We start from the raw sequence: 27380 nt of genomic DNA on the forward strand, positions 1-27380 counted from the left end.
CGTATTCAGCATACCAGTTACGACGCCCTATACTCATCCTAAGATCCTTGCTCCTGACAAACTATCGGACTGAGGCTTATCTATCGGACTGAGGCTTATCTATCGCTGGGTTTAGCATAGAATCCTTCAAAATGAATTCATGCGAAGAGCCAATTGAAACTTTTACCATTCCCCGTTTAGTGGATTTTCCAAGTGCGGCAAAGATGCTGTGCCGTAAGACTTAAAACCCACCATGACTACATTCTTAGTTGTTATTATAGCATAGTCTAACACGTGGAAACCACAACTCGTAGAAGATATATCATAATACTACTCTGGGTTATCCTGGTTCTGTGCCTTAATCTACAACGTGATCTACATTCTCTGCCGCATCCTCCGAGGCGGAGAACTGAGGACTGGGGAACCTACCTGTAAAAAAGAATATGCTTGGCAACTCAATGGAAGAAGTCTCGAGATAGACGGTGTCGTATTGTTGAGCTTCCAGATAGTAATCTCCGGAGCTCAAGAAGATATATAAAATAGGTTATGAACCACGAACTTTCCAGTGAAAAACAGCCGACACTCACACTTCTAAATCAAGTCAGAACTCATCTTGTCTATCAGCTAAGCAACTTATCTATTAAGCTACTCATCTTAAGCTATTTTTTGTCTACCAAACTATATATCACAATGCATTTCTCCGCCTTTGTACTTGCCTTCGCGATGGCCGCCGGATCAGTCTCTGGAGTCACCATTCGTAACTTCAGGAGCGCGACATGCAAGGGAAACTACAAACAATGTAGCGGCATCTTACCTTGGCAGTGCTGCTCTGGTGGCCCATCCACCTCAGGGGTAGTCTCCTCGGCAGAATTCATGGGGGTTCCCCCTACCGCTCTCGGATCTATCTGCAAAGCGAAAGGCGCCACTAATTGCGGTGAGGTCGCTCGCTCTGCTTCTGGCTCGCGATTCTGCATCGGCGCAGCTAACTGCCGGGGATCTTTCTGGATGGACTGCAACTACTGCAACAAGCGCGATCTCGCGAGTCGAGACGAGATCCCCAAAGAGCTCCAAGGGGCTAGTGTGGAGAATGCTGCTGAACCCGACACTGTTGCTTTTGAAGATCACCAATTCAAATACGACGGTTCGGTTCCTGCGGACGTGAAGCAAAAATTTGACGACTTGTTTGACGCCGACGCTAGTTACGCGGATATTCCCGAGGAACTCAAGCAATACGAACTCAAGGGTAGCGAGCGCAGGGGGCTTGATAACCTGGAACAGTTGGAAGCAACTGGGGAGTTTGAGTAATTTGAAGAATAAGGAGAGACGGGGTATTAGTTAGAACTGCATCATTTTGCTGAGTACTCTAGACGACTCATGGAGAGGCTCAAGCTGGCAACTCTCTGCGCTTTACCTAGGTAGACTTAAACCGGGAAATGAGGGTATATAACTTGTGGAGGAATTCCATGGGAATGTATTATTAGCGAACAATAATATTTTACCTACATATCGACTTATTTCGGGTTTGTATTACTCCTTATCACACTCGCCACCACCAGATGATGTTGGTGCTAACTAGAATACATCTGTTCCCTTTTTAGAATTTAGAATGAGCTTACTATTAGATCCTCATACCACTAAAATATCGGAGATAAATAGCGTCTAGCTGTATCAGTAGTCTAGTTTAAATAGGCTCATATACAGTTCTTCGGCAGACAGCTATGTTGTGTTCCCACTTCTTGATCACGATCCCACACTCGTATATTTAGTAAATAACCTAATTATACATTACATCCGGATCGAATAATCTTTCCTTGCGTCTTCAAGGTCACAGTATCAAGTAACTACCGTTCATTAGTTTCTCTCCAGTTCATCACCAAGCCCAGCGCCACAGGGGTGCTACAGCTACCCCTATTGACCGTGACAACAAGGAAGACCCCTTTCAACTCTTTACAACGACCATACTCGTAAGACTTACGGGTGTACCAACAAGTGGAAACGCTTGTGTAATAGATTTATGTCGTCGGTTGACATTCAGAAAATTCCGGGGGTTCTAGAAATGGAGTGGCTAGTCGCCATCCGTACACACCGCTCCATACCTTGGGTTCTTTAAAAGGTTCCATGTTCGTGCTTACACTCCCCACAACTGGCTCTGCGTTACTCGAAAGCGTCGTGTTGAATAGTCTCCTGTAGTAATCACAAGCTCGAGTGTTCGCAAAAACAGGCTGGTTGGTGATGTTCTTGACAAAGTCCAAGGGGTACGGAACATTCCCCCAAGATTGCGCCGTCTCTATGGTCATATATCTATCCCGTGTCCTGTTGTTGCTCCGGCTATGCGCATATGTAGTGCCGCTAGGTAAGGTCTTGTAAGCGTCGCAAGGCGGATCAAAGGTTGATGGGTGGACATCCGCGCCGTAGCTCTCTGCTCCCTCAATGGCGAGATGGTTTTCTGCCGAAATCATGAAAGTTGCGGCCCACCGGAATGGGGTATGACCACCGCCGAATATATCTAAGAACGGAAACTCGAGGGAAGCACGCTACCAAGTAAAGACGTCATTAACAGAATTCTCAACGAATGCTGAGAAGATAACTGCGCTTACTGAGAAGTCTGCTAAGGAAGCGTTATAGGCGGGCAATTGAAGATCATGATCGTGCACGATCTGCGCCATCATTGGATACATCCCATGAGGAAACGAAGGTAGAAGCGTTCTGTACGCTTCCTCAAGAATTCCATACTCATTAGGGATAACCTGACGCGCCATGTCAAGAGGTATGGGCACGACCAACGTAGTTCCGTTCAAATTCCCGCTAACAAGTGTTGGATATTGCTGAGCATGCTGATTTGGAAAGTCTTGAGATACGCAGACCTCATGTGAAAGCGGGATTACGTGTTGTGAGGAGGCTACTTGGGTGATATATAGGGCGAGGAGATGAAGCAATGCGGTGTATGGCATCTTATATATTTAAATGGTGGTATTGTAAAGACTAGAGAAGTTTGGGCACTTGTCTTGAGCTACACCTATAGTGATGTTGCGGACCCAGTAATAGAGTTAACGTGTACTCAAAAGACACCTTGGAATATGCTAGAAAGACATCTAATAGTTAGCAAAGCCAATAGCTCGACACAAACTGTTTTCAAAGCTGACCTAGCTTGAGTATTATGCATCCATTATAGGAAAGACCATGATAAGAATATACCAAATACGTGGGATGGTAATAATATATGATGCAGCTCGTGTCATTTCTGGAATTAGTATCTTACATCACTTGGCATTTCTTTGAATAAGAATATTCGGAATGAATTGCCGATCCCCTGAGGGCGGAAAATAACATTAGGTTAAAGAGGACAAGGAAAGTTATTAGTCAAGGGTTGCGGTTAGGAATCCCGACGTATCATTGTATGCGTGTACTACTGGCCTCCAAACAGCAACATTGGGGATCACCGCAACGCCTTTAATACCCAATAGGTAACACAGAGCACGCCGACGGCCTAAAACTTTCAATTTAGCAAAGCCAAAACTCTGTAGAAACAAGCCAAGCATCTCATCATGAATTTGTTCAAAGATGAGCGATTTCCCCGTAAGCCACATGTTTCACGACGCACCAGTGTCTCGTGGAACAAAAGTGAATTGATCTTCGGGCCAACAGCCAATCATAAGACGACTTAATGAAACGGAACATTCCCAATCCGGGGCGGGAACCAACATGCGGCGGACCCTGCCGTGGTGAAGGTAAGGCATCCGGCGGATCGGGACTAGTGGAGAGCGGATGAGTGACGTTCCGCACAAATGAGAAAGACTCTCCAAGTAGCACGGCATATATGAGCGGCATATACTCATATATGCAGGGCTTCTCGGTACAACGGCTATCCGTGATCCCACAATTGCTGTGTATGTTAATATACCTATGCGAATTGAGTCCTCATGATAACTGCGAAAGATGCATATCAATTTCCAAGATCCATTAGAGGCCGGCTATGTTGGCAGCCGTATACGGAGCGGCGCTTGAATCATACATTCTCGCTCAAGGACATCGAGATGACGGGCATTAGAGCGGGAATGAGACACAGAGAGCTTAGCAGTTATCAATGGCTGAAAGAGCGGTTAAATTATATACAGTTGCATTGTCGCCCCGAAAGCATCGTGATATGAGGTGCAGCTGCTGCAGAATCCCGAGAGATCAGTCGCAACGCTTAAGCCGAGAACTCTGTCAACTCTCCTCCCTCAACACTCGCCTTGCCCTTCCACTGCAGCTTGCTCGGTACAAGTGGCTGCAGCACCTTAAGCCAGATAGTATCGTACAGACTCGGGCCGCCATCGGCAGCCTTGCTGCCGGGCTCGAAACTGCCGTAGTTTTGGGAGTCCGTGCAGCAGGGACTGGCAGATCCCCAAAATGGGCCTGCCGCCCACGCTGTCCAGCCGATGTACTCCTCATTGTCCGCCAGGTAATTGACGAAGTCGGTCAGCATGTCGGCGCATCCCGTGTTGTTGTGCCCGCCGAATTCGGTAACGAAGGCCTTGAGATTGTGCTCCTATTGAAGGCATTAGCTGATAATTCCCCGCTAGCAATTTATAGTATGCGACGCGTTTACTAACCTTCAGCCATTTCGTTACATCCGCCAAGTTAGTCGCTGGGTCGCTAACGCATTCGCTATGGGTGCCGCTATAGTCTACGTCAAGGTATTCGTGGATGTCGATCGCCGTGTTGTTAAGCGGGTCGGTAAATTGGTGAATGATCGCGCTGTTCGGATCCGGGCCCTGAGTCCAGGCGTGGCCTCCTGTCCAGCTGTTACCAGGTAGGATGATCAAGTTATTCGCATTGGCGGCACGAATGGCATCTATGGCAGCCTGGTTATTCTTGGCCACGAGGCTGGTCGCCATGTCATGCGGTTCGTTCATCAGCCCAAAGATGACCTTCTCGTTATCCGCAAAGCGGCTGGCTAACTCGCCCCAGAATTCTCCGAGCTGCTCCGTCGTAGCGGCGGTAGAATCCGAGGTGTCACCAATCACGCTGCCGCTATACGGCTGGGAGCTCGGGTCGTTATAGCGCATGTAGTTGTGCGGATCCAAGATCGCATACGCGCCCTTGGTAACTGTCACGTAATCGACTGCCTCCTTGAAGTAATCGAAATGGGTCTCGTTAAAAGTCTTGCCGAGACCAGTCGCAACAGGGGCCATTCGCTCGAGTAGGAAGGCTATGCGGAAGAGATTGAGGTGGTTCTCATCTACATGAACATCAACACCAGCCTTGTTGATGAATTGGTAGTCGACGCCAAATGTCCCTGGTAAGCCGGTACCCTTCTTGGCATCAGCGCTCCAGACACCAAATTCGCCACCAGACTCCGCGACACCGGCGTAAAAGATTGTTGCCGAAGCCGTGGAGGCTAAACTAGCAAATAGAACTGGATACTTCATGTTGGATAGGTTCTATGTACGAATTCTTAGTACATAGGAGTTGAATGGGTCGCTCGCTGATGAGGACCAAGTGCGTCTTATAAGTTAGACTTCGTACACGCAAGAATATGATCGACCAGTAGTCCCTGAAATCAATCAATTAGCATCTCCAGTGGGGGTGGATGAACGACGCCCGATATCCATTCCTAGCGATGGAAACGACGTGATTTATACATCATTAGGCCGTGTCAGCGCAATCTCATCTTCTTGAGACCCGGGGATTTCGGATCACATCTTAAATTGACCGCAGAAAATTACTGCTAGTGGAATATGATCTAGCAAAATTAGGCTATAGATCCAGGCACAAGCATCAAAATGTCTTTTATCATGTATAATGGGTATCATTGTAGTGATGATGAGATCAAATGCGGAGGTTGTGGCTCCGCCTATGGATTTTGAGGAGACAAATCTTGGCTCCGAAGCTTTTCCCAGCGATTGGATGATCGTCCTCTTGCATTTAATCGCTTAACAACAGACAGTCCGGTGTCGATCCGCCGAGTCAAGGAGAACCACGGACCTTTTGATTTTCGGGTTCGCCGCCTAACGTAACTGGAGTCTGCATTGTGAATATCATAGTTCCAATATGGTCCGGATCGTTAGAGCGCGCCACCGACGAGACTGACAATCCACATTGCAATCCTAACTTTTAACCCGACCCGCCTTTCAGTTTTTGCAAAGTCATCCAACGTTACAGGACTTGCGTATTCTTGTAGCCACTTTTGCTCATCGCCTAACCTCTTCTTCAAATCGCCGTCTTGCGTCACGATCAAAGCGCCGGCTTCGAGGTCGTGAGAGTAGCTTCGTTTCGTATAATTAGAACTGCCAATGATGCTAATCGCCGGGTCCCGTTCATTCGGAAGGGTTATCCATAGCCCCTTAGCATGATATGTCCATCCACCTGGTTCATTGACAGTGCCTCTCCTCCATTCCTTGAGCACTACTGCAGAATCCTGCTTCCGCTCCTTGATCGTGCGAAGGAACCTTCGGGCGAGCAGGGTGTACGCATCAGGTAAAAGCCCAGATACGCCCTTTGACTTGTAAAATCCATTTGCGTATGGAGACGCTGTGATGACCACGTTACTTTGCGAAGCCGTTGAGAGAAGAAGATTCGTAAGCGACGGAGCAGGGTTAAAATACCCTGCCGTGAAAGTCCACGATGAGCCAGCATACTCTGGAGCCGCAAGCGTTTTTAAGATATGCGTCATCACTGGGAGTTCAGTTGACGAATCTGGTTTCATAAGTTGTGATAGCTGGCCAAGCATGTAAACTTTGGTGTTCCGCGATATGGGCGAACCCTGGTCTTGCGACTCGACACCATCAAGGGTTTCATTTCGGGCTATCAACCTACTTATAAGTGGTGTAGCTTTTGAGATGAACTCGGCAGGCTGATCCAGAGGGGACGGGGCGGCGTTAGTTGATGGCCAATTCAGTTTAAAGCCTGCAGGATCATCGTTCGTTGGCTCTACTAAAAAGCTAAGTGATGTAACGCCCTGATAAAGTCTCCAGAAATGGTTGGTTACTTCATTGGAAGAGAACAGGTGATACCGATCTTGGCGATTGGTGAAATAGTCGTTCGAAAGATTCGCACTGGATAAGATTAGCTAGATGTCGATTACTTGTAAAAAAGAATATATAAAAATAAAAATATATATAAAAATAAAAATTTTACCCCGAGAGGATTATTTCGTCGTCAATCCCATATAGCTTCATGTGTTGTAGTCCCCATCCTTCATTGATGCGCTTTGGTATATGCTTCTTCCGGAAGCCGGTCAAGTTCGGCGTATGGTACATTCGAATCTCAACACGATCTGAGCCGAACTCTGTAACAAGAGGAGCGAGAAGAGATGCGCAAGACGGATTAGGTGCTTCTCGAGTTCCACGAAGGGCGTCCGTGAGGATGCTCAATTTCAGCTCGGGGTTCGCGCGAAGGGCATCTTGGAGCGTCGCAATCTCAATTATAGTTAGCATTAATCTTTACGCTTATAGACCGGTCCAGACACATACCAGTTCCTTCTCTGACTTCCCAATATAAAGAGTAGATAAAAATATTCTTTTCTTAGCGCTACGTATTCTGGCCTAGCAATGTCAACTTAGTCCCGTTCACTCCGTTCCCAAGGGATTATCACCGACCTTAAGTGTCTCGTAGAAATCAGTAGGGGTTTTTATGATTTGTATCTGCGAACCGTTGATCTGGAATGACGGTGCGATCCTATCCAACTCATTTACGAATGGCGCCAACATTCCGGTAGAGCTGGAAGCGCTACCTGTCGGCATAGGACTCGAAGGTATTGAATATCGACGACACCATTGCTGGCCCTGTCGGCTCACGGGTCGAGCAAGAGTAGGTCGCAGCTTTAAGCAGTATCGCGATGCGCTTCGAGCTATCATGGCAAATTACCGAGAAGGAATGAAATAGTTCATATTCGTTAGCTTGAATCTAGAGTTGCGACCCGATTTGAATTTTGAGCTCTCTAAGCTTCCAATTGCTCGACTAGTGTCTTATCGATAGACTTCTCTAAAAAGAAATGACGTCGTTAGATTAGGTACCGAGATATTTCCAATTGCATGGAGAGGTCCATATGGAGGTACAATAGGTCGGTCCGATGAATATCCGCCGGACCAAAAGCGGATACCTATGTTCCGCCCAATTGAATGCGCCTTCAATTCGATGACCTCGAATTAAACGTCTCTTAACCTTACGACAGCAACATTGAAGGTGGCTGAAGTCCCATTGAGCTTCGCCCACCATGTCAACCATCACAAGAACCCTCACCAACATATGGCGAGTAGGAATAAAGGTCAGTTGTTTGATCCTCGAACTTTGTCGACTGATGCTAACATTAATTGCGACAGGACTACTTCCACCAACTCCAAGTGCGTTAACCATCGATATCATTGAGCTATTAATTCGAAACTAATAACAGCCTCCCCTGAAATAGAACATCGGTACTATTTAACCGAAATCTGATGACGCAGAACAAATTCTAACGCGACGCAGGCGACACGAAAGCTGGTACCTTAGTCGGCGTTGACCGTTTTGGCAATAAATATTTCGAGAATAACGAAGAACTGCCTCGTACGTCGTTATAACCTAGGATCGATCGATTGTGGAAGCTAATACAGTGCAGTACGGACCAGATGGGTGGACTACAAGAGCTCCGACTTCGACGCGTACGTATTCCTTATCAGGTTCCGGGGCTATTCACTAATACTGGAGTTCAGGTCCCAGATTGAGCCTGGCTGGCACGCCTGGATCTCCTATACCTTCGACAAACCACCTTCACAAGACCCGCTGCTAGCATACAAGAGGCGAGTATGGGAGGATACCGACGCGAAGACTATTCCCAACTATACTGCGACGCGGGGAGCCTACAAGCCGTATAGCACGTACGTTACGTTACTGCAAGCCTACATCCGAGCATCTACTAATATCCTCGTAGAGTAAAGTCGAAGATTACGATGTGGGAGCCTACCGCCGTCGAGAGGAAATAAACACCCAAGAAGCAAGCCGTGTACATAGTCATGATGGCTAAGGAAAGCCAAGACCAAAGCAATGACAACCAAAGCAATGATAACCATATTCCCACCAGTACCATCGCCTACATTCATACCGTGGTTTCATCCATTAAGGGCATATGGTAAACGGTCTATTAGCCGTTTTCTTTAGTCATCCCGAGGAATTCAATAGTAGATTGAACCCAATGGTAGATCTAGGAGTTCCGTAGAAACGGGTTTCGACAACACCAACACTAGCAAGAAGGAGATTATTCTGGCACAAGTTAAGAGGCGGTATACGACGGCAAAAACATATGAATGTCAAAGAGCTCGCCGTATTCAGAAGTATGCTTTAGAGTCAAAATGATATCAAATTCGAAACCGAATATTCCAACTATCCCGACCCTTTGAAGCATTTCGTGTCCATGGACAATATAAATATAGAACCTTGAACTTTTTACCCCAAGTTTTCATTTCCGGCAGAATTCCCTTTTTACCTTTCCATGTCCATTGCCTAGTGCGCCCAACGATTTGTTTCTTTTCTTTTCTTTTCTCTTCCTTGTCATTTACAGTACACTCGAGCACTAATGACCAGCAATCTGTTCTTCTGTTAACATCTTGGATATGTTTTCTACATTCTATCCAGCTACTTTGCTAATTCTGCCCTATCAGCTAGTGAAATATGGAATCCAAAGCCTTCGATGTCTCTGGACCTACGTCTCGGTAGGGTTCCAATTTCCCTCCAACAAGCAAGTCGTCCAGAGTAGCTTTGCTGTAACCCTCGACTTCCCATAAATTACCAACCCCTTTCACTATTATCCCTTCTCCCCAAGCCTTTCGACAGTACCACGATAAAGCCAGGGGACTGCCGGATTTGATCGCATTATCAAGCTCGTTGTTAATCTTCTCCAGGCTGTGTCTGAATATCCGCGGTTCTACGCCGTATTTCTTCTTCAAGGCAGCAGCGATTTCTTTCCCCGTAGCCCTTAATTCTGAAAGGCCGATTGCCCTGCCCTGCAGTTGAGCCAAGGGTGTAGTGGCAAAGATGGATGCGTATGCCGCGGCCACGTAATTCCTCGTGCATATGTTGGTTTGCTGGTTAGCACTATCCCCTGAGAAGATGACTCGATTCTTAGGAACATCAACTCCAAAGATTCTACACACCCGCGTCATTAGCTCATGTTCGACATTTATACCCTACGCAATACTTACCCAATTGAAAGCGCTGATTCAGCAAAGGATCCTACATATACCAGTGTGATGGGTATCTTGGCTTCCTTAGCTGCCTCTTCAACTTCGAACTTGGCCTTTAGGACGGGAACCCGTAAAGCTGACTCTGCATCATTACGGAACACAAGATCCGACGGAACGAACAGTTTGACATTGGTGCTTGGGATCGCCTTGACGAAAGCGTGCTGTGTGGACGTGGCTTCTCGGCCCGCCAGAGAGCTTTGGGTATCTATTAGCGCCAAGAAATGCATGCCTTGGATTGGCAGTCTGCTACCTATGCTTACATGACAATATCGATGTCTTGCAGAGCAGCAATTAGTTGCTTCTGATCGTCTAGATCGACTTCAACCCTAGGTACGCTCGGCGGCAAACCAGATGCGTCTGAGCCCGGCCGATATAGCACCTTGACTGGGGCCTTCGAAGCTATCAAGGCGTTAGTGATAGCCGAGCTAGCCCAGCCACGGTGTCCGTAGATAGCGATGCGGTTAAAAGACATGTTGTATAGGTAGGTATGTATATGCGTGAGTGCTTTGTTGTCGATAGGAAAGCCAGGAATTACCAGTTGAGCCGCAAGGCTCTCCTATTATATATACATCTGTTTACCATATTGGCGACGGATAAGAAGGCTGAGAATAAAGCGAATTAGTAATGTATTCCATTCGGAGTCAGCCTCGCGATATTTTCAGGGGCGATTATAACCCGAAGAGCAGTATAACGACTAAAATTAAGTATGGGGCAGTCGGAATTACCGACAGGGCATAACCGCGAAAAGCGTTAACTCACACCGAAAACCACTTAGGTAACTAGTCGCAGCGGATTCCTTGTCTTCCGTAGAAGCCGTCGTATTTAGCTGGATAGCAATTGGCCGCAGTGTTAGCCTTGTTGTATCGTGTGATCCTACCAAGTAACCTAATTCTTTAGCCTTGATTTGTAATGTATAGCATAATGATGGTATTGTACTATCCTTTACCAAAAAGAATAGCAAGACGGGGCTTTAATTCCTCTAGAACTGTCAGCCTGTCACATCCGATATGTGTTGATTAGACATCTCGACAACCGGCCTATGGCGGTCAACACATAGAAGCGCACGTATTCTCCCAGCTCTTAGGCCACTTAATTCCCTTTTCCCGTCGAATGTACCTCACTGTTTACCATCTGACCCTGTTAGACCCTTCTTATTATGTTTTTTTATAAGCTTCCTATTATTATTATCTATCAATATATAACACTCCAATACTGAAGTAGAGTTCTCGAAATCATGAACCTTAGAAGTCACAGAGACTATCACGCCGAAACTGTCAGCCTGTTTCTTGGATGGCTCAAAGGATCTCAGAGTGCTTGTCGACGATATGTGCGCTTCGATAACGAGGTATAAAGGAGTTCGTAGACGTAATTGGTATCCGAAGTCCAGGATCTAGTTACGGGTATACTTTAAGTATGTATTGCCCATGGTTCAAGATACCCAGGTAGTGGCTCATTGCGCGACGACATAGGAACCTAGGTAGGTACCTACCCAAGTAGTTTATACATTTCTTGGTCGCACCGTGATCCCGATACTGGCCCTTAAAGTCGTTAGGTGAACCATAAGTATGCAAAATATTAAATGAATTCAACGCACTCTGAAATGTCAGAATGAGTTACCTGGATTCATCCATCACATATAACAACCCCTATACCATGTTCAGAATGTCCCACGTACATACCACCTCTTTAGTCTAGGACCATAACCATATATCTTCTAGCCGTTACGCAACCGTCCTAACACATTTGTCTTGCATCGGGTATGATTCTTGTACGAGTCTCTCGTTCGATATGTTTGGCAAATTATTCGGCGATGTTGACCGACTAGAGCTGTCGTGAACTTGGTCATAGGCAACGTGGAATGTTTGTTGTACATAAATGGAGGCTTGATGCGACCCGTCGGCCCATGACGTCCTAGTCGCCTGGGTAGATTCCGAACTGAATATGCTTTTGGTAGACGAGAGGACCGGCTCCCAAATCCATTTCCTGAAGAGGAACTGGATAGTCGGTAGACATGCTGCTAAAACTCCTATGCCGCATTCGACCATTCCCCAGTATAGACAAGCCGTCGTTCCAACTGCAAGGGAAGTGAGCTTCCATTCTCAAAGGGGCAGGACTACCAGTACCTACGAATACTATCGTTTGTAATATTAATACTTCCTATATAGCTTCCAGCCATGAGTACAAATCGTACTATTGAAGCGACGACAGTCCTAGAGCACATTAGCACTATCGCGATTCATTATTGGTATCACCTTACCCGCTTCCAAGAAGGAATAGTGAACAGACTCCTAATTTCTTCCTAGGGGATAACTGTAACCGTAACACCTAGATTTGTATTAGTCCAAAGCCCAGCAGACCAAACGGAGATACCTACCAGTGGAATCGGAATACAGATTATGAATACGTCCGCGATGAAGTCAGTAATACATAGAGTAAGAATGAGTTTCATATTACTGGAGCAACGCGCCTGGAATTCCACCTGCGAGTTCCAGATAGCCCAGAAATTGCGACCGCATTCAAAAAACATCCCGAAGAAAAAGGCGACGACCCACACCACTATAAAGACAATGAACGCCTTGAGAAATTTGTTGATAGCGCTACGCTCCCGGGTCGCGAAAACACGCATGTAAAAGAATAGAAAGCTCGCCTTCATACACCCTGTTGCTATGGGGAGCATGAGGAAGAAAATCCATTCGAGCTGTTCTACACTGTTAGGCACTATTAACTTCACATGCCTCGGCATCACTTACTTGTGACTTAAGACTCAGCTGCGGAGTAACAAGTTCGAAAGGGTTTCCTTGAAAGCCGTCCGGTATCACAGTTCGATACCCTAGTGCCTTCTGCGAAACACCGTAGAGTTGGCAAATGCCAATCCCCACGGTTATAAGCTATACGTAGAACATTAGCATGAGCGGCGAATCGAGGCCATTTCCGGGTTAGAATACTGTAGCGGGCACCATGAGCCAGTCATCAGCCCTGAGTGGTTGTTTCTGGACTTTACGGGCCCAAAATCGTAACCCAACGACGAAAATATCGATCACGGAAAGGACTATAGCCGCTGCAATGACATGGCCAGGGCGCATGTAGTAGAATGGCTCCTCCTCCGCCATAGCTCAAATATAATTTGATTTTATATCAACAATATAACGCTGCAAATTCGATACACTGAACCCGACGGGGAATTATCAAGATTCAGATGACAACGGTTCCATATAATTATGAGAGGAACAGAGCCAGCCTCGTTATTGACAATCAGCACACGCATCTTGAATGGCAAGAGAGTAGATCTAAAAGAGTGGACAGACTTGTAAGTTTTCTCTCGAACTTCATGATATTTACCTACGCCGCACACCTACTAGCAATATGATTTGCTCGTAAAAAGGTGGCTGCATATACTCCTACCCTACGGAGAAATGCCAACCATAAGCGACATCACACATGCCCGAAGGGGACATAATCTCCAATGTAGCCTAACTAATGCGCCCAAACATAAACGTGACATGATGCTGTCATACATTTCACAACAGAATAGGCTGGTCCGTTTCCAGTCGATGTCAATACCTTTCTTCCGTCTGAATTAAATATTACATATTAACCGTTCATTTATTCAATTTTTACTATTATATTGACTGGTTAACTTTGTAGCTAGTTTCAGCATCGCCGACCCTCTTCAAGCCATAGTTAGCAGCCGGCCATTTTTGAATTGGGCTGCTTACTAGAATCTACAGCATCTACAGAGGGAGTGCTGACAATTCGAAGGAAGTGCGCTGCATCTACGACATACTCCACGGGATCGCGTCCCATGATTGGATACTCACCATTTGGGGGCGTCAAGCCTACGATCCATCGATAATAACCCCGAACTCCTTCTAATCCAAATTAGCAGTGTTCTAGGATGAGGCATGGGATGTAAGTGTCATTCTAGTCTATTTAAATACCAGTCATTTCCTCTTCGATACTAGGTTGGTAGATAGGTACTATTCAATCTAAGTCCTCAACCTCGAAGGCCACACCTCATACATATCCGGCCAAGGCTTTGGATGTACCCTTAATAAACTCTCATATGACATTTGCCACATGTGCTGCTCACCCTTGTTTTTGTCGTGCGACATTTAAATACCAATCATAGGCAGAAGCCATATCACACCAAGGCTAAAGGAAATACTACCTAGCCCATGTGAATGGCAAATTATTCTGTCCGTTAATAGGTACCTAGGTAGCTAAGCTCAAGCAGCTGTACCAATTTGATTCGTCGCCATCGCCCGGCTTCTCCATGAGACCTGGTAATGGATAACTGTGTAACAATAGATTCTGATCTCAATTCTTACTCGACCTTTAACTTGTAGCTTGTTATGTTTTCTCATCGAGACTATGTCTGTGTTAAATATAGCCTTCCACCAATTTGATAAGATCTGTTTGATGTACAGTAAGCCTACTAAGAGAGCCTAGTACAGTAAACCTCTTGGTAAACCCATTTCCCTTATTGACGGGTCTCCCCTGAATTTTTCACGGTACCCATGTACACTTCAATCAGCTTAATCATTTCTTCCTGCTCAGTTATTGAGCTATCAGCACCTGATCTGTAGATGGAGAACTTTTAAATGGCACATCCTGTCATGTGGTGGAGCCGAGCAACGTGCAAACAGCTTCGTTGCTCCACAACGAATTATGAACTTCAAGTACCTATGTATCTATGTACAATATACCTAGAAGCTTCAATGTTGCGTATACATGTATCTACACTGAAAGTACCTAGGTACCCAATCGATCCTCTTTATTAGGAAAGTCTGAAATCAAAGCCTTGAATTGGCCAGCAGTTCAAAGAATCTCCATTTTCTTATCAGTGACTACATATTTCTTTATCAATTCCTCGAGTCAGAAGGTGATATCCTAGAAAAATCGAGAAGTAAAATGGGAACAATGTGAGGCAAGAACCAAATTTCATAAGAATAAAAGGCACTTTCCTACAATGGCTTGATTGGGTTATTTAAGTACCTTAGGTACCTCTTAAGCAGAGGGAAGGTGCGAGAAATTGAATAGTCGAGTACCTGGCTACTTGTTGGACTGATTTGGCAGGTACTGTGCACTGTCCCAGCTCCGGTACTTTCCAAAATAGATAGGTAGTGTAGTCTAGAAAGCGGACCTGATCCGGCGCCGAGACCCACAAATCCGGCCCCACTTCACACCGAACAGTGACTTCAAGTGCTGCTCCGGCCTATAAGAAGGTCCGAAAACAATAAAAACACCAATCATTTTAATTCCCAGTACCTCAATACATTCAGTGACTTCCAAAGTTTGTGAATTAGGCAAACTTTGTTGATCAGACACTTACCCACTTTCTATATCTACTTGCACTTTCCTACCTTTTCCAGCCAGCTGATTTCTCTGCGTTACCACCACAACTCCATCTATAAATACAAACTGCATTCCTCCTAAATTTCTCTTTCACTTTTTCCTTCTTCCATCAATGTCATCACTTTGGGAGGCATCGACAGTTGTGTCTTGACCAACCAAAATATTTTTGGGAGGGAAACCAATTTGCATTTCATAACTCAACGCGCAGGACTTCCTGTACTGCGAGTTCTCTTAGTACTACTCATCATTTGCCTTGCGGCCTAAAAGTCTATCACACAAGTACTTTCCAGACCACAACTTCGTTGTGTCGGCACCGGTTTGCGAACACTTCGTCCTTTTCTGACGCCTAAGCCTAGAGCTTTTTTTGCGACTTGGAAAGCGACATTTACGCGTCCCTAAAGCCAGTCACAATTTCGCAGTAAGTATCCTCTTCTACCACGACTGTCCTTGTATTACTTTTTCTGGGCGTACATACTGGGACTCTACCTCATTTCTTGTTTCCCTTGCTGACAATTTGAAGTTGAAGTAGTTCTTCTCATCAGTCACCTAAGTCGGATATTAGATCATTCTAATAAAATGGCTGGTATGTTTAACTCAAGCAAAAGCTATCAATTGTGATAATAAACCAAAATATATCCCTAAAAAATCTCTCTGTACCTACGTATCAACCTCATTAACATTCTCCTAGCAAATCAGTTTCCTTGCACCATTTGCCCCTATGTTGCTCAGTCACAGCCCAACCTGAACGAGCACAATCGCTATAATCACATTGGTCTCGATTGCCTCTTCCAAGGATGCAATGTTCGCGAAACTTCGGAGACAGGTCTTCGAGCGCATATTGCCAGCGCCCATGGCAATGTTGACGCCGTTAACGGCCTCCGTAGATGCCCGTGGGAGAATTGTACACGAAGCTTCTCCACCACTACTAGCCTTTATCGTTGCCTATACTTCCATACGCACGATACCATGACTGCACGCGGCCAAGTATCCCATGCAATTGGGAACTTGTCTAACCAAGTCACCCAAATCATCGCCCATCTGGATGGATTGGATGCACGACTGAACGGTTTGGATGCACGATTGGGTGGATTGGATGCACGATTGGGTGGATTGGATGCACGATTCGATGGATTGGATGCACGATTCGATGGCTTCGAGGCACAGTTGACCGTCTTAAACAACAACAGCAATGCTATGCTAACCAGCATTACTGCCATGCCGGCGGTGTTGCAGGCTATCGTCGCCAATGCTTCTCGCGCGGCCGGTCCCAGCCGTGAGAGCGGAGGTGAGGAGGAGGAGGAGGGGGAGGGTAGTGGCCGCGCCACCAAGCGCTCAAGGCCCTAAATGAGATGAATAGTTCGTGGAAGTCTAACAGAAAGTTCCTGAATATTAGTTGGACTCTGTGTCTCGCTTTGCTCTGCTTGCGGTTGAAGGGCCTGTTTTTTCTTTGCCTCTATGAGGTCTCAGACACGTTTAATAACTAGGTACATGGCCTGTACGATAGGAACCTATTCTTAGAGTGAATATTCTCAAGGTATCACGGTAATGATCAAGACTTCAGTGACCCCATCAAATATGTATTGTAGGCCTAGGGCGATCTCTGGGACTCGCAATGCATGTCATCAACCACCTTCAATCGTGGGGGTAGCCTTTTTCTTTTTATGTGATTGTGAACAAGTACCTAAGTACCACGACCTGATTTCCGTCTGGGGGATAATTGATAGTAATTAGCATGACTTATGACATCCTATAGCAGGTTTCTTAGCTAATAACTACCTGAGACTCAATTAAGCTTTCCCATCGGCGATGCCTTTATGTGGCCAGTTATCTCGATGACATAGTATGTGTGAAAGCAAGTGGCATATGTGTGGCTAAATTACTGGATGATTCCCTGTTTAGTCCCTGTTCAATAGTGCCAGCCAATCAGCACCTCCAATACAGCCACCATATGACGTAGAAAAGCAGCCACATTGTTTCGACAAGGACCCCTGACCTACTCATTAGGCTTTCTTACGTCGATATTAGTATTAGAAAATATCAGATATGGTTATGGATAATAAGCAGGCCTTTCTCTCTTGGGCTTATTTGATTTTCTTTTCTCTCTGACTCTAAATTATATTCCTAATATTCCCTCGAGTCCTATATTTTCTTACGGAACCGAAGTAAAATAAATAAACCAGGAAACATCGCTATGGAGTGGGCAAAGCAGACGTACAACGAGCAATATGAGGTCTGGATGCCCTGGATCGAGGACAAATTCCTTAAGTATTTTACCAAGGATAACAAAGCTAGCTGCGCGACTAAAGGCAAGTATCTCTTTCACTTAAACGCCCTTAAAAAAGTCGGATCCGCCGCAAATTCGCCCCTCCTCTGGAAAGTCGACTCAGACTCGGGCTAACCAAGGCGTATCTTACAATAGAACAACTAGACAAGGCCAAAGTTACCCATATCGAGCAGGTCGATACGCTACAGGATGGTGTAAACGGCGCAGTCGCTGGACAAGTAGGCCAAGGCGGATTGCTACAGCCAGTCGGTGATCTAGTATCAAAAGAGGGCTTCAACCGCGCCGAGCGAGGCGGAAAAGACGAGCAGGGAGGAATCCTACCTTCTGCTATTCCCGGAATCCCCGGAATCCCCGGCCTAACGAAATAAAAGCCGTACACTGAAGACCTCCACGAGGATTGGTACGGGAAACGATGCAGGGTAGTATGTGATATTCGTAAGCGGAGTATGGAGTATAAGGGGCTGGAATCTTGTGCAATGAAATAGGTCATCCAGCATAATGAAAGGAATTGCTGTTTTGGTAGACATATGCTGGGCTATGTCCTATTAAATCTCCCAACTAATTCAGCTTCACGTTCGAAGACGGAGAAGATATGTACCAGCGGAATTGTAATAAAAGAACTGGAGGTATTCGTTATTGTCATGTACTTCATGGTTTCTTTAAACAGGTGTAAGCAATTAAGCAGAATTTGTTATAAAGCAAAACTCCCCTCATGTATATGCGTAGAATCTGACATGCATCATCTCCTTGATGTGTGTATCAAGCCACATGCGACACGATGATCCCATTTTAAATAATTGTATTAATTGACGAGGAAGGGAACCAAGGTTACTGCTGTGTGCTATGACGTCATATGCACGAAGAATTGAGGACCAGGTATTCGGGACTACCCCTGTAGCAGATCTCATCGGAGCTTATGGGCGCAAAGACAACCCTTAACATCACAACGAGTCCGACGCACTCTTAGTAAGAGTAAGTTCAATGAGTACCTAATTTATCTCGATAGCTTGAGACTTATATAGCTAATGTCTTGAAAGGAGATCGAATCTCTGAAACAAAGACAAACATGATACTGGATGCTCTAAAGTCTAGAATGCAAACGAGATCTCTGGAGGGTCTAAAATAAATGCTCCGAAGGTAACAAGGAGCTTCTATTCTAGGTTCGGGCTTCTATAGCTGCTTTAATAGCTATTTACAAGTCAGTCTTACGTTTATATCAAATTTTAGAGAGAAATTAACTTACCGTCACAAGTAACTTTAGCATCGCCGAATAACATCTTCGTTCCAGGCATGTAGAACATGGGGTTGGGAACATCGGCTAGTTATTCAAACATTAGCGCGTTGGCCCTTGCTTCTTTGCAAACGGATATTATAAAATAAAAATAAAAAATCAACTTACCATAGCCACTGGCCATACCACGTTTCATAACAATAACTTGCCTACTCTTCCAAGCGTGGAGAACAGGCATTCCCGCAATCGGACTACCAGGCTCGAGCGCAATAGGGTTAACCGTATCATTCGCGCCAATTACGAGCGTAACATCAGTGTCCCCAAAGTCGTCGTTTATCTCGTCCATCTCCAGTACGATATCATACGGCACGCTTGCCTCTGCTAATAGAACGTTGCACTGTCCGGGCATGCGACCCGCGACAGGGTGGATGGCAAATCTAACATTGATCCCTTTGGCCCGGAGCATACTGGTAATCTCGCTAATAGCATATTGCGCTTTCGCGACCGCCATTCCGTACCCAACTACGATAATGATATTCTCCGCGTTGACAAGAGATTCGGCCGTGTCCTCGACATTCGTCTGTGTTACTGACCCCTCGATCTTGTAGTCTGTTTTCGCTGGCGCCGATATACCACCAAAAAGTACATTCGTGAGACTCCGATTCATTGCCACGCACATGATGTACGAAAGGATCGAACCAGAAACGCCTATAAGCGCGCCTACTGTAGTAAGTAATGGATTTTCCAACATGAAACCTTCCGCTACCAACGCAAAGCCGCTGTACGCGTTAAGAACCGTGATCACGACTGGCATGTCCGCTCCGCCGATTGCAGATGTCGTAGTAAACCCTTTGGCAAACGACAGTATCGTGTTCGCACTTAGTGCCACAGCAGCAATCATAGGCGAGCCTGGTGCCATCGTAACAAAAGCGCCCATCGTTCCTATGTTAGCAGCAAGCATGCTTGAGTTAATCAGGTGACGGCCAGGGAGAATCAAAGGCCTCGAAGATATCTTTCCCGCTAACTTCATGAACGCGACGATAGACCCGGTAAACGTGATACCACCAATTAATACCCCGAGGTAGGCTGTGACAAGATGAAGAGTCGAGATATGAGAAAGGTCACCCATGACGCTTCCAATACTAGTCAATACCGCAGCTAGACCAACAACAGAATGGAGTGCTGCAACTGTCTGGGGAAGATCCGTTGGAGTAATGCGTTTGCCAATGACGAAGCCCAAAATGGCTCCAGCCGTGGCGAGAGTACCAAATTGGGTCAACACTTCGGGACTGAATCCGACGGCTAACAAAGAGGCGAGGACACCAGAGCCAACACCGAGAATTCCAAGCAAGTTACCCATTCTTGCCGTGGCTTGGGATGCTAAGCTAGACAAGGAGCTGATACAGAGGATTGAGCTAACCATGTATCCCGCTTGCACAAGCCCTGCGGCGCCTGTCGAAGCCGCCGCAAGATAGCCGCCTCCGAACAGAATACCGGGAATTGCATAGAGCCATGGGTACTCGGGTGGATCAGTTGGCCCTACTTCTGATTAGCACGTAACAACATATCCACGGGCTAGCTGACATCACGTACGTTTAAACATATCTAGCATTCTCTTCGTAATTACGAAGCCGCCCGACACGTTTACGAAAGCTAAGAGCACAGATGCTGCACCAAGCGCTTGTGGGATTGTTTCGGGGACATAACCACCACCCAGGATGAAGAGACCACCAATACCAACCATTCCTATGACAATAAGTCAATAACTTCGAGTTGAGAAATATATTGGGGCTGCTTACCAGATATAGCATTAGTGACGCTCATCAAGGGAGAATGAAGGGCCGGAGTTACGCCCCAGACAACTCGATATCCGATCAGCGAAGCCAGTGCAAAAGTGAAGGCGTTTCCCATGAAGATAGGCCCAGTAAGCTTTCCAAGAGCCAGAGCAGTGCCCATACCAGCAGTAACCGCAGCCACTTCTCGAGATGTCTTCTGGAATGGAGTTACCGCAACTACCTTTTCCTCAGCCTTGGCTGCAGCTTTGGGCGTAGGAGCTGGTGGAGGGGCTGGCCGCGGTGCAGGCGGCAAGATCTCTCCTTTATTAGTAACGATAGCACCTCGAACAACTTCGTCGCTCAAATCAATGCCGAATGACTTATCCCGGGGTGACATCGACAGAAGGAACTTAACAATATTATTCGAGTACAGAGTCGACGACTGCGTTGGTAGTCTAGATGGCAAGTCCGTATATCCTTTAACGATGTCAGTAATTCGGTAATTTTTCAACTAACACTTAGGTCTTACCAATGATCTTCACGCCGTTGTACGTTACCAGTTTACCAGCTTCGGTCACTTCGCAATTACCCCCTGCTTCAGCAGCCAAGTCCACGACAACAGAGCCAGGTTTCATGACTTCAACCATATCCTTAGTGATTAGCTTGGGTGCTTTCTTTCCAGGAATAAGAGCCGTTGTGATAATGATATCAACGTCTTTAGCCTGCTCAGTGAATAGCTTCATTTCGGCAGCGATAAATTCAGGAGACATTTCTTTAGCGTATCCACCAGCTCCAGATCCATCTTCCTGGATCTCAACTTCGATAAACTCGGCGCCAAGAGATTGGACTTGCTCTCTTGCGGCAGGGCGTGTGTCAAAACCGCGAACAATTGCGCCCATCCTGCGAGCAGTTGCAATTGCACTCAAACCCGCGACTCCAGCGCCGATTACGAGAACCTTGCATGGGGGAATTTTCCCAGCCGCAGTGACCTGACCAGTCAAGAAGCGGCCAAAGTTGTTGGACGCTTCTAGAACTGCCTTATAACCGGCAATATTCGCCATTGAGCTGAGGGCATCAAATACTTGAGCGCGGGAGATACGAGGAATCATGTCCATAGCAAATGATGTAACCTTGCGAGCAGCGAGGCGCTCGACAATATCCTTGTTCTGGGCTGGATGGAGCATTGAGATGATTGTTGCGCCTTCTCTAAGTCGTTCGATCTCCTTGACATTCGGCCCTCGTACTTTAAGTACGATATCCGCTTGTCTCCAGACCTCATCTGCGTCGACTAGGGTAGCGCCAGCTTTCTGGTAAGCTTCATCTAGGAAGTCGGCCAGCGCACCAGCTCCGCGCTCTACTAATACATTACGAAAGCCCTTCTTCTTGAGAAGAACAACATTTTGAGGCGAGATTGCCACACGTCGCTCGTTAGCAAATGTCTCGCGAGGCACACCTACAGTGAGATCTGCGTAAGGCGTGGATGGCGTCTCGACAACGGTCGAGTAGGCTGTTACCGGAATTGTTCTATTCGCAACATTCCTACCACTATCGAACGTCTTCTTTGGCAACGCGGGTAGAACTGTGGGCTTCCTAGCATGGGTACTGTTCCACTGTCGTCGACAGCTTACAGCTACCGCTCGAGATTGTGCCGTACAGTCTATACATTCCGTCTACTTAGTATATACTGCGCGAAAGAAGAATATGCTGAGATGCCTAGACACCTCCTCATATTCCATGCATTGGAACGAACCTAAGACGTGTGATATGGCGCGGCGTGTAAGGCCCTCTGTCGCACGAGGCGAAGCGGGATTGGCGACCAGCGCCGGCCGAAGTAATGACCAGGACATCATATTGACAAGGCGCAATAAATGTCTGCCATGCAGCGCAATTTTAAAGCTTCATTCGTCATCTGCTATACCTCCCTACGAACTCCTAGAGCGACATCACATTACGAGGAGAAACATAGAAAAGAATGTCGCAGGAGGCAAGAAGTACAGAAGGTTAGTAGAAGAGAAGGGTTCATCCCACGCAACCAAATAGGGATAAGAGTAGCAATTAGGGAGGACAAAATAGGAATGCCCAGTCAAGCTTTAGGTATGTATATTTGATAATAGATGCCCAAGCCTTCCTTTCACCCTCCACTCGAAGCTACCGTCCCCCGCTTCCAAGGATCCTGGCTACATAAAACTACCAATATTCAAATAATAGGGTGATAGTTGTTGGTATAGCAGTCTGGATCATCTGAACGGTTGGCGAAACAAGCCGCACCAATCAATGGCTTAGGGTTTCTAGGCTGTGTTCTCTGTGGTCGGTGTAAAAGAACAGCCGATGTAGAAAAAAACGATATGTCTAAATCACATCCCACATCGTACGACGCGTTTAGGAGAGTACATCAAGTACATCAAGATTCTGCCTAAGTCGTCAGTCGTGTTTGACAAAGGTTGCGCAAGTTGGCATGTGGGCGTCTTGTGAGAGGTTGACCGGGGGCGAGTCGATGAGACGCAGACCCGCAAAGGATATCCTGATTTAGCAAGTGGAGCACGTTCCACGGCAGGACATGCGGAGAGGGTGGGTTTGCGGGCACCAATCAGCAATGATCTAGGAAGCTAGCTGCCTCATCTGTTAGATGAATATTCAGCTTCCAGGGGACGGTAGAAGATAAAGTTCCTACTATGTACAGCTGAAGTCATAGGCTTAATGTTTATGCCAAGAAACGATATACTAGTAGAGATTTATGGCAATTTCCCAAGTTTCACTATGACCTCATTCTAGTTCCACAAGCATATTGCCTTCAGGATTGAATAAACACTACATGTCAACACGAAAGAGTAATAATATATCAAATATTATACCACAGCAGATTTAAAGAGAAATGTAAGATGATATTTATGAACTTGATAACCGAGTTAAATAAAACAGTTAGATTGTTAATTAAGAACACTTCACGATAACTCTACCCAGACTGGCCTTACTTTACAAGACATTGCGACAAGCCCGAAGCCAGCGAAGCCACTTTGCAATAGTCCTACTAATTAATAATATCAGCATTGACGGACTCAATAACAGTGCATTTAGGGTATTATTAAAACAATCAGGCGATACAATCCTCTTTAGCTAATACAATATGGCAAAATGTAGGTATACCTACTGTTATATATGCAACATGTGTCAGCCATCTAGGACTCAATGCATCTACAGTCAATCAGGCTGTTTAACTACGCTTAATAACTGCCAAATATGGCACTGGCATAAGTGTGCATGAAATATATTAGGTAATGAGGCTCTTCGCAAATCTAGCCGAATATTATTCAAAGCGGTCTGTTCAACTCTACAGGAGGCTACATGTACCTATTCATGAGATACGCGATAATGATAGTATCTATAACCCATTCCTCAGTATATCAAAGTACAGTTCCTCATTCCCAGAATTGATGAATCCAATTATAAAGTTCAACACGTCGATCCCCAATTAACTCAGTCTGTTCATCAACTCCCACTAACATCACGTTCATTCTATATACCTATTAACCTGCTCGTCGGTCCACTCCCAGAATTTCTTAGCCGTGCCATTTCCGCCCTCTTCTTCGGGCTTGGTCGCCTCTATCAAGTCCTTTCGAACCGAGCGAATTCGCCCCCACGGGATCACTATACGAATTGGAGGTCAGCTATCCATACACCCCAAATACTCCAAGAGAATTTTCGCCGAATGGCTAGGTACTTACCCCAACTTCCTGTCTTCTCAATGGTAATGTCGGGAGACAGTCCGGCATACAGGAGAGTATAGGCACCATTAATGGAGGGGTATGTCATGAGCGCTGTGAAAATATTCATAAAGCCTGATTGGTCGCGGTACAAATCCGAAGCGAGATTTCCAGGGTTTAGCGGAATGCTAATGACACCGTCGGCCTTATATCGTTTGGCGAACTCGACGCCGTGCAGCCAGTTACCGGTCTTGCTAAGGCCATATTTTATGAGGTATGATTTGTCATCGTGATAGTCTAGATTGTTCATATCGATACCGACCGACTTTATACCGGTCAGGTCTGTGGCCAAAGACGATACCCAGATTACGCGAGATGTTCCCTCCGTCTTAGCTGTTGAGACGAGAATCGGCGTCAAAAGCTTCGTGAACGCGTATGTTCCGATGCTGTTCACACCAAGATGATATTCGTAACCCTGGGGCGTCTTGCTCGGTTCTGGAAGCGGGTTCTGGACACCAGCATTATTAAACAGGACATCGAGTTTCTTTTCCTTCAGGAGGAACTCGTCGACTGAAGCCTTTATCGTAGTTAAGTCGCCAAGGTCCAACTTCAGGAAGCTTAGGCCTCCTTTCGAGTTAGGGAAGGCTTTACTGATTTCGTCGATTGCCTTTTCGGCCTTTTCTTGGGAACGTGCGGCAATGTAGACTTTCGCATTCTTAGAGTAAAGCATCCTGGCAGTTTCTTTACCTACGCCTGTGTTTGAACCGGTAACGATATAAACCTGTAAACCAAGCAAGTAAGCATCATGTTTTATAGTCTATTAAATATAAGTGGCCATGCTACTCACCTTGCCATGAAGATCTGATATATTTTTCTCAGTAAACCCTGGCTTAGGAGGGAAGAACTGAGTTATAGCGCTTGAAAACTGGGCACCCATTGCGCTGTCTATGATTCAATCGACGATAGTAAGGGTTTAAAATATAGCACAGCTTGACTGCTCAAAGATTCTAATTCATAGGATACCTAAGAACTACCTTTATAAGCTACTCAGGTATTTAAAAAGTTTTCCAAACTATCCTTTATTAATCAAAATCAGCCATGCCACGTACCTTTCTATTTCCGAACTGTCTCATCTCAGAATTGAAGTTAAAGTCATCTCATGCTGATAAACTCGTAGAATCCAGCCAATCAAGTCTCGTAGTTTCCGAGCACACCAATCGCAGTGCCGGATTTAACTGTGGGGCTAAAGGCCCGGCCGTGACCGTTCCCCGGGAGCCCGGTCAAAACGATAGAGTCCCGTTTATACTATTCGCTCGTAGCACAATTCTTTACAAGCTGCTCATGTTCACAATATATTTCGAGAATCTTAGCTCGGACTCTTAAAGCCGCTAGTTCCGTGCACGCGCATCTATGTCTTTAGAAAATTAGAGCAGCGTTAGACATACCAGCCAGCTAGCTTCGATATTCCCTAGTATCAGTAAGTCGCTTATCTACATATATTAGGTAGAGAGGTACCCAAGTAGTCGGATTATATCGTTGGTTTCAAGTCCTAACTGGTGTCTTGAGAGAGAAATTAATGCCGAGTAACAGAGGAGTAATCTCCGTTAAGGTAATATAACGTCCATTACTTTCTTTCACTACTTTAATCTCGAGTAAATAGGCACCGCCACATATTATGTGCATTAATATCTCAGATTAATATCGGCATCGCTTAATACATATTATTAACCCGATAAAATATAAAGTTTTAAATAAGCCATTAATTAAATTGTAAATAATAAAAAAAAGCGGATTTTATAAAAGTTAATTATTTACTTTTTTTAATGTTTAAAAGTAAAACAATTAAAAAAAAAAACAATAAATCGATTAATGTAACATTTAAAAGTTTTATAGTTTAATTAAGGATAAATTTAAGACTTAATATATAAAAAAAGCCGGTACACGATATTTATAAACCTTAATATATAAAGTTTATAATTATTTTTTAAACATTTTTTTTACAACAATTAAAATGACTTTTACATTTAAAATTTTTTTTATAAAAACTCGATTTTAACCCTATTTATATTTAATTAATTGACTTACATTGCGTAATTAATTTTGTACATATTACGTACCGTTGTAAAAATGGCGGAGCGTTTTAAAATGTTTACGCTACCGGACGGTAATAAGATAAATAAAAATAAAAGTTAACTTTCAAAAAAGCTTATTATTACGACACTTAAAATGTATACTTCGCGCGCATTTTACATCGTTTTTATTATTATATTTCCGATAAAATAATTATATATCGGTATAATTTTAAACCGGTAAGTTAAAATATTAAAACGTATTATTATAAACTTTATAAAAATATTATAGTTAAAAATTTTTAATAACACATAAAAAAAACGTAATGTAAATACTTTTACAAATTTCGTTATAATATAATTAAAAAAAAATAAAATTTAACGCGTTATTCGATATAATGTATTTAAGTAAATTGTTACAATAATTAATTAAATTTTATTTATATATTAAATTAAACTTTATCGACAATAAATAAAAAAAATTTACGTAACATTATAAACTTTTTTTAAAAATATAATATTAGTAATATTTATTTTTAACTTTATAACAATTAATAAACGAAATATTTAAAGTAATAATAAATAAAAAAAAAAACAAAAAAAACAATTTTAAAACTTTTAACTTAATTTAATTAATAAGTTACAATTTTTATTACGTTAATAAATATAATATTAAACAATAATTATATTTAAAAATAATTAAACGCGTTTTTATTTTAAATTTATACGTTAATTATTAAAAACGTTTTATTAATTAAACTTTAATAAATAAACTTATATACGTAAT

The 27380-nt window shown here is 44.6% G+C and overlaps 11 protein-coding genes across 11 annotated transcripts; 4 read left to right on the plus strand and 7 right to left on the minus strand.

Annotated features, from left to right (window-relative positions):
- Window positions 1-702: 702 nt before the first annotated feature.
- Window positions 703-1284, plus strand: F4817DRAFT_359159 (uncharacterized protein; the record flags this gene model as incomplete). Its single annotated transcript, XM_049306121.1, has 1 exon — window positions 703-1284. One exon carries the CDS (start codon window positions 703-705, stop codon window positions 1282-1284), a length of 582 nt encoding a protein of 193 aa, XP_049158559.1.
- A 158-nt stretch (window positions 1285-1442) lies between these two features.
- Window positions 1443-3133, minus strand: F4817DRAFT_339550 (uncharacterized protein). The gene is made up of 2 exons (XM_049303552.1): window positions 2577-3133; window positions 1443-2513 (listed from the first exon to the last, which is right to left on the minus strand). The coding sequence occupies exons 1-2, from the start codon at window positions 2928-2930 to the stop codon at window positions 1992-1994; spliced, it is 876 nt and encodes a 291-aa protein (XP_049158560.1). The 5' UTR covers window positions 2931-3133; the 3' UTR covers window positions 1443-1991.
- An 854-nt stretch (window positions 3134-3987) lies between these two features.
- Window positions 3988-6061, minus strand: F4817DRAFT_124596 (glycoside hydrolase family 5 protein). The gene is made up of 3 exons (XM_049297677.1): window positions 5604-6061; window positions 4572-5515; window positions 3988-4507 (listed from the first exon to the last, which is right to left on the minus strand). The coding sequence occupies exons 2-3, from the start codon at window positions 5388-5390 to the stop codon at window positions 4169-4171; spliced, it is 1158 nt and encodes a 385-aa protein (XP_049158561.1). The 5' UTR covers window positions 5391-5515; window positions 5604-6061; the 3' UTR covers window positions 3988-4168.
- On the minus strand, window positions 5708-7817 carry F4817DRAFT_365674 (uncharacterized protein; the record flags this gene model as incomplete). The annotated part of the gene is made up of 4 exons (XM_049306900.1): window positions 5708-7016; window positions 7099-7379; window positions 7434-7505; window positions 7560-7817. The coding sequence occupies 4 exons, from the start codon at window positions 7815-7817 to the stop codon at window positions 6026-6028; spliced, it is 1602 nt and encodes a 533-aa protein (XP_049158562.1). The 3' UTR covers window positions 5708-6025.
- A 274-nt stretch (window positions 7818-8091) lies between these two features.
- On the plus strand, window positions 8092-9390 carry F4817DRAFT_339558 (NDUFA12-domain-containing protein). The gene is made up of 7 exons (XM_049303553.1): window positions 8092-8227; window positions 8283-8303; window positions 8369-8375; window positions 8428-8505; window positions 8558-8600; window positions 8652-8816; window positions 8870-9390. Exons 1-7 carry the CDS (start codon window positions 8177-8179, stop codon window positions 8919-8921), a joined length of 417 nt encoding a protein of 138 aa, XP_049158563.1. The 5' UTR covers window positions 8092-8176; the 3' UTR covers window positions 8922-9390.
- A 143-nt stretch (window positions 9391-9533) lies between these two features.
- Window positions 9534-10650, minus strand: F4817DRAFT_365680 (NmrA-like family protein; the record flags this gene model as incomplete). The annotated part of the gene is made up of 3 exons (XM_049306901.1): window positions 9534-10080; window positions 10137-10373; window positions 10439-10650. The coding sequence occupies 3 exons, from the start codon at window positions 10648-10650 to the stop codon at window positions 9597-9599; spliced, it is 933 nt and encodes a 310-aa protein (XP_049158564.1). The 3' UTR covers window positions 9534-9596.
- Window positions 10651-11351: 701 nt separating this feature from the next.
- On the minus strand, window positions 11352-13518 carry F4817DRAFT_339564 (uncharacterized protein). Its single transcript, XM_049303554.1, has 6 exons — window positions 13124-13518; window positions 12929-13066; window positions 12553-12876; window positions 12436-12503; window positions 12306-12388; window positions 11352-12252 (listed from the first exon to the last, which is right to left on the minus strand). The coding sequence occupies exons 1-6, from the start codon at window positions 13286-13288 to the stop codon at window positions 11900-11902; spliced, it is 1131 nt and encodes a 376-aa protein (XP_049158565.1). The 5' UTR covers window positions 13289-13518; the 3' UTR covers window positions 11352-11899.
- A 2671-nt stretch (window positions 13519-16189) lies between these two features.
- On the plus strand, window positions 16190-17367 carry F4817DRAFT_339565 (uncharacterized protein). Its single transcript, XM_049303555.1, has one exon. The coding sequence runs from the start codon at window positions 16500-16502 to the stop codon at window positions 16875-16877; it is 378 nt and encodes a 125-aa protein (XP_049158566.1). The 5' UTR covers window positions 16190-16499; the 3' UTR covers window positions 16878-17367.
- A 357-nt stretch (window positions 17368-17724) lies between these two features.
- Window positions 17725-18185, plus strand: F4817DRAFT_316550 (uncharacterized protein; the record flags this gene model as incomplete). The annotated part of the gene is made up of 2 exons (XM_049300694.1): window positions 17725-17843; window positions 17921-18185. The coding sequence occupies 2 exons, from the start codon at window positions 17725-17727 to the stop codon at window positions 18183-18185; spliced, it is 384 nt and encodes a 127-aa protein (XP_049158567.1).
- Window positions 18186-18849: 664 nt separating this feature from the next.
- F4817DRAFT_124733 (NAD(P) transhydrogenase mitochondrial precursor) lies at window positions 18850-23055 on the minus strand. Its single transcript, XM_049297678.1, has 7 exons — window positions 22574-23055; window positions 21353-22480; window positions 20848-21300; window positions 20642-20794; window positions 19217-20587; window positions 19061-19135; window positions 18850-19005 (listed from the first exon to the last, which is right to left on the minus strand). Exons 1-7 carry the CDS (start codon window positions 22671-22673, stop codon window positions 18974-18976), a joined length of 3312 nt encoding a protein of 1103 aa, XP_049158568.1. The 5' UTR covers window positions 22674-23055; the 3' UTR covers window positions 18850-18973.
- A 1070-nt stretch (window positions 23056-24125) lies between these two features.
- Window positions 24126-25627, minus strand: F4817DRAFT_339573 (short-chain dehydrogenase; the record flags this gene model as incomplete). Its single annotated transcript, XM_049303556.1, has 3 exons — window positions 25372-25627; window positions 24546-25305; window positions 24126-24468 (listed from the first exon to the last, which is right to left on the minus strand). Coding segments are annotated over exons 1-3 (982 nt in total), but the record flags the coding sequence as incomplete, so codon positions are not given.
- Between the last annotated feature and the right edge of the window lie 1753 nt (window positions 25628-27380).

Source organism: Daldinia loculata (genome assembly GCF_022478755.1).
Source record: "Daldinia loculata strain CBS 113971 unplaced genomic scaffold F4817scaffold_28, whole genome shotgun sequence".
Taxonomy (NCBI): Eukaryota; Fungi; Ascomycota; class Sordariomycetes; order Xylariales; family Hypoxylaceae; genus Daldinia; species Daldinia loculata.

What these genes read in the sequence shown, in the direction of transcription:
- F4817DRAFT_339550 (XM_049303552.1), bottom strand. Translation starts at nt 2,930, where the DNA reads ATGCCATACACCGCATTGCTTCATCTCCTCGCCCTATATATCACCCAA. An exon ending in CTTCCTTAGCAGACTTCTCA is followed by an intron (nt 2,514 to 2,576) that starts GTAAGCGCAGTT and finishes TTTACTTGGTAG; the next exon opens with CGTGCTTCCCTCGAGTTTCC.
- F4817DRAFT_124596 (XM_049297677.1), bottom strand. Translation starts at nt 5,390, where the DNA reads ATGAAGTATCCAGTTCTATTTGCTAGTTTAGCCTCCACGGCTTCGGCA. An exon ending in ATGTAACGAAATGGCTGAAG is followed by an intron (nt 4,508 to 4,571) that starts GTTAGTAAACGC and finishes TGCCTTCAATAG; the next exon opens with GAGCACAATCTCAAGGCCTT.
- F4817DRAFT_339558 (XM_049303553.1), top strand. Translation starts at nt 8,177, where the DNA reads ATGTCAACCATCACAAGAACCCTCACCAACATATGGCGAGTAGGAATA. An exon ending in GAATAACGAAGAACTGCCTC is followed by an intron (nt 8,506 to 8,557) that starts GTACGTCGTTAT and finishes AATACAGTGCAG; the next exon opens with TACGGACCAGATGGGTGGAC. An exon ending in AAGAGCTCCGACTTCGACGC is followed by an intron (nt 8,601 to 8,651) that starts GTACGTATTCCT and finishes ACTGGAGTTCAG; the next exon opens with GTCCCAGATTGAGCCTGGCT.
- F4817DRAFT_339564 (XM_049303554.1), bottom strand. Translation starts at nt 13,288, where the DNA reads ATGGCGGAGGAGGAGCCATTCTACTACATGCGCCCTGGCCATGTCATT. An exon ending in GGCTCATGGTGCCCGCTACA is followed by an intron (nt 13,067 to 13,123) that starts GTATTCTAACCC and finishes TTCTACGTATAG; the next exon opens with CTTATAACCGTGGGGATTGG. An exon ending in AGCTGAGTCTTAAGTCACAA is followed by an intron (nt 12,877 to 12,928) that starts GTAAGTGATGCC and finishes AGTGTAGAACAG; the next exon opens with CTCGAATGGATTTTCTTCCT.
- F4817DRAFT_339565 (XM_049303555.1), top strand. Translation starts at nt 16,500, where the DNA reads ATGACTGCACGCGGCCAAGTATCCCATGCAATTGGGAACTTGTCTAAC.
- F4817DRAFT_124733 (XM_049297678.1), bottom strand. Translation starts at nt 22,673, where the DNA reads ATGATGTCCTGGTCATTACTTCGGCCGGCGCTGGTCGCCAATCCCGCT. An exon ending in CGCCATATCACACGTCTTAG is followed by an intron (nt 22,481 to 22,573) that starts GTTCGTTCCAAT and finishes CGGAATGTATAG; the next exon opens with ACTGTACGGCACAATCTCGA. An exon ending in CAACGGCGTGAAGATCATTG is followed by an intron (nt 21,301 to 21,352) that starts GTAAGACCTAAG and finishes ACATCGTTAAAG; the next exon opens with GATATACGGACTTGCCATCT.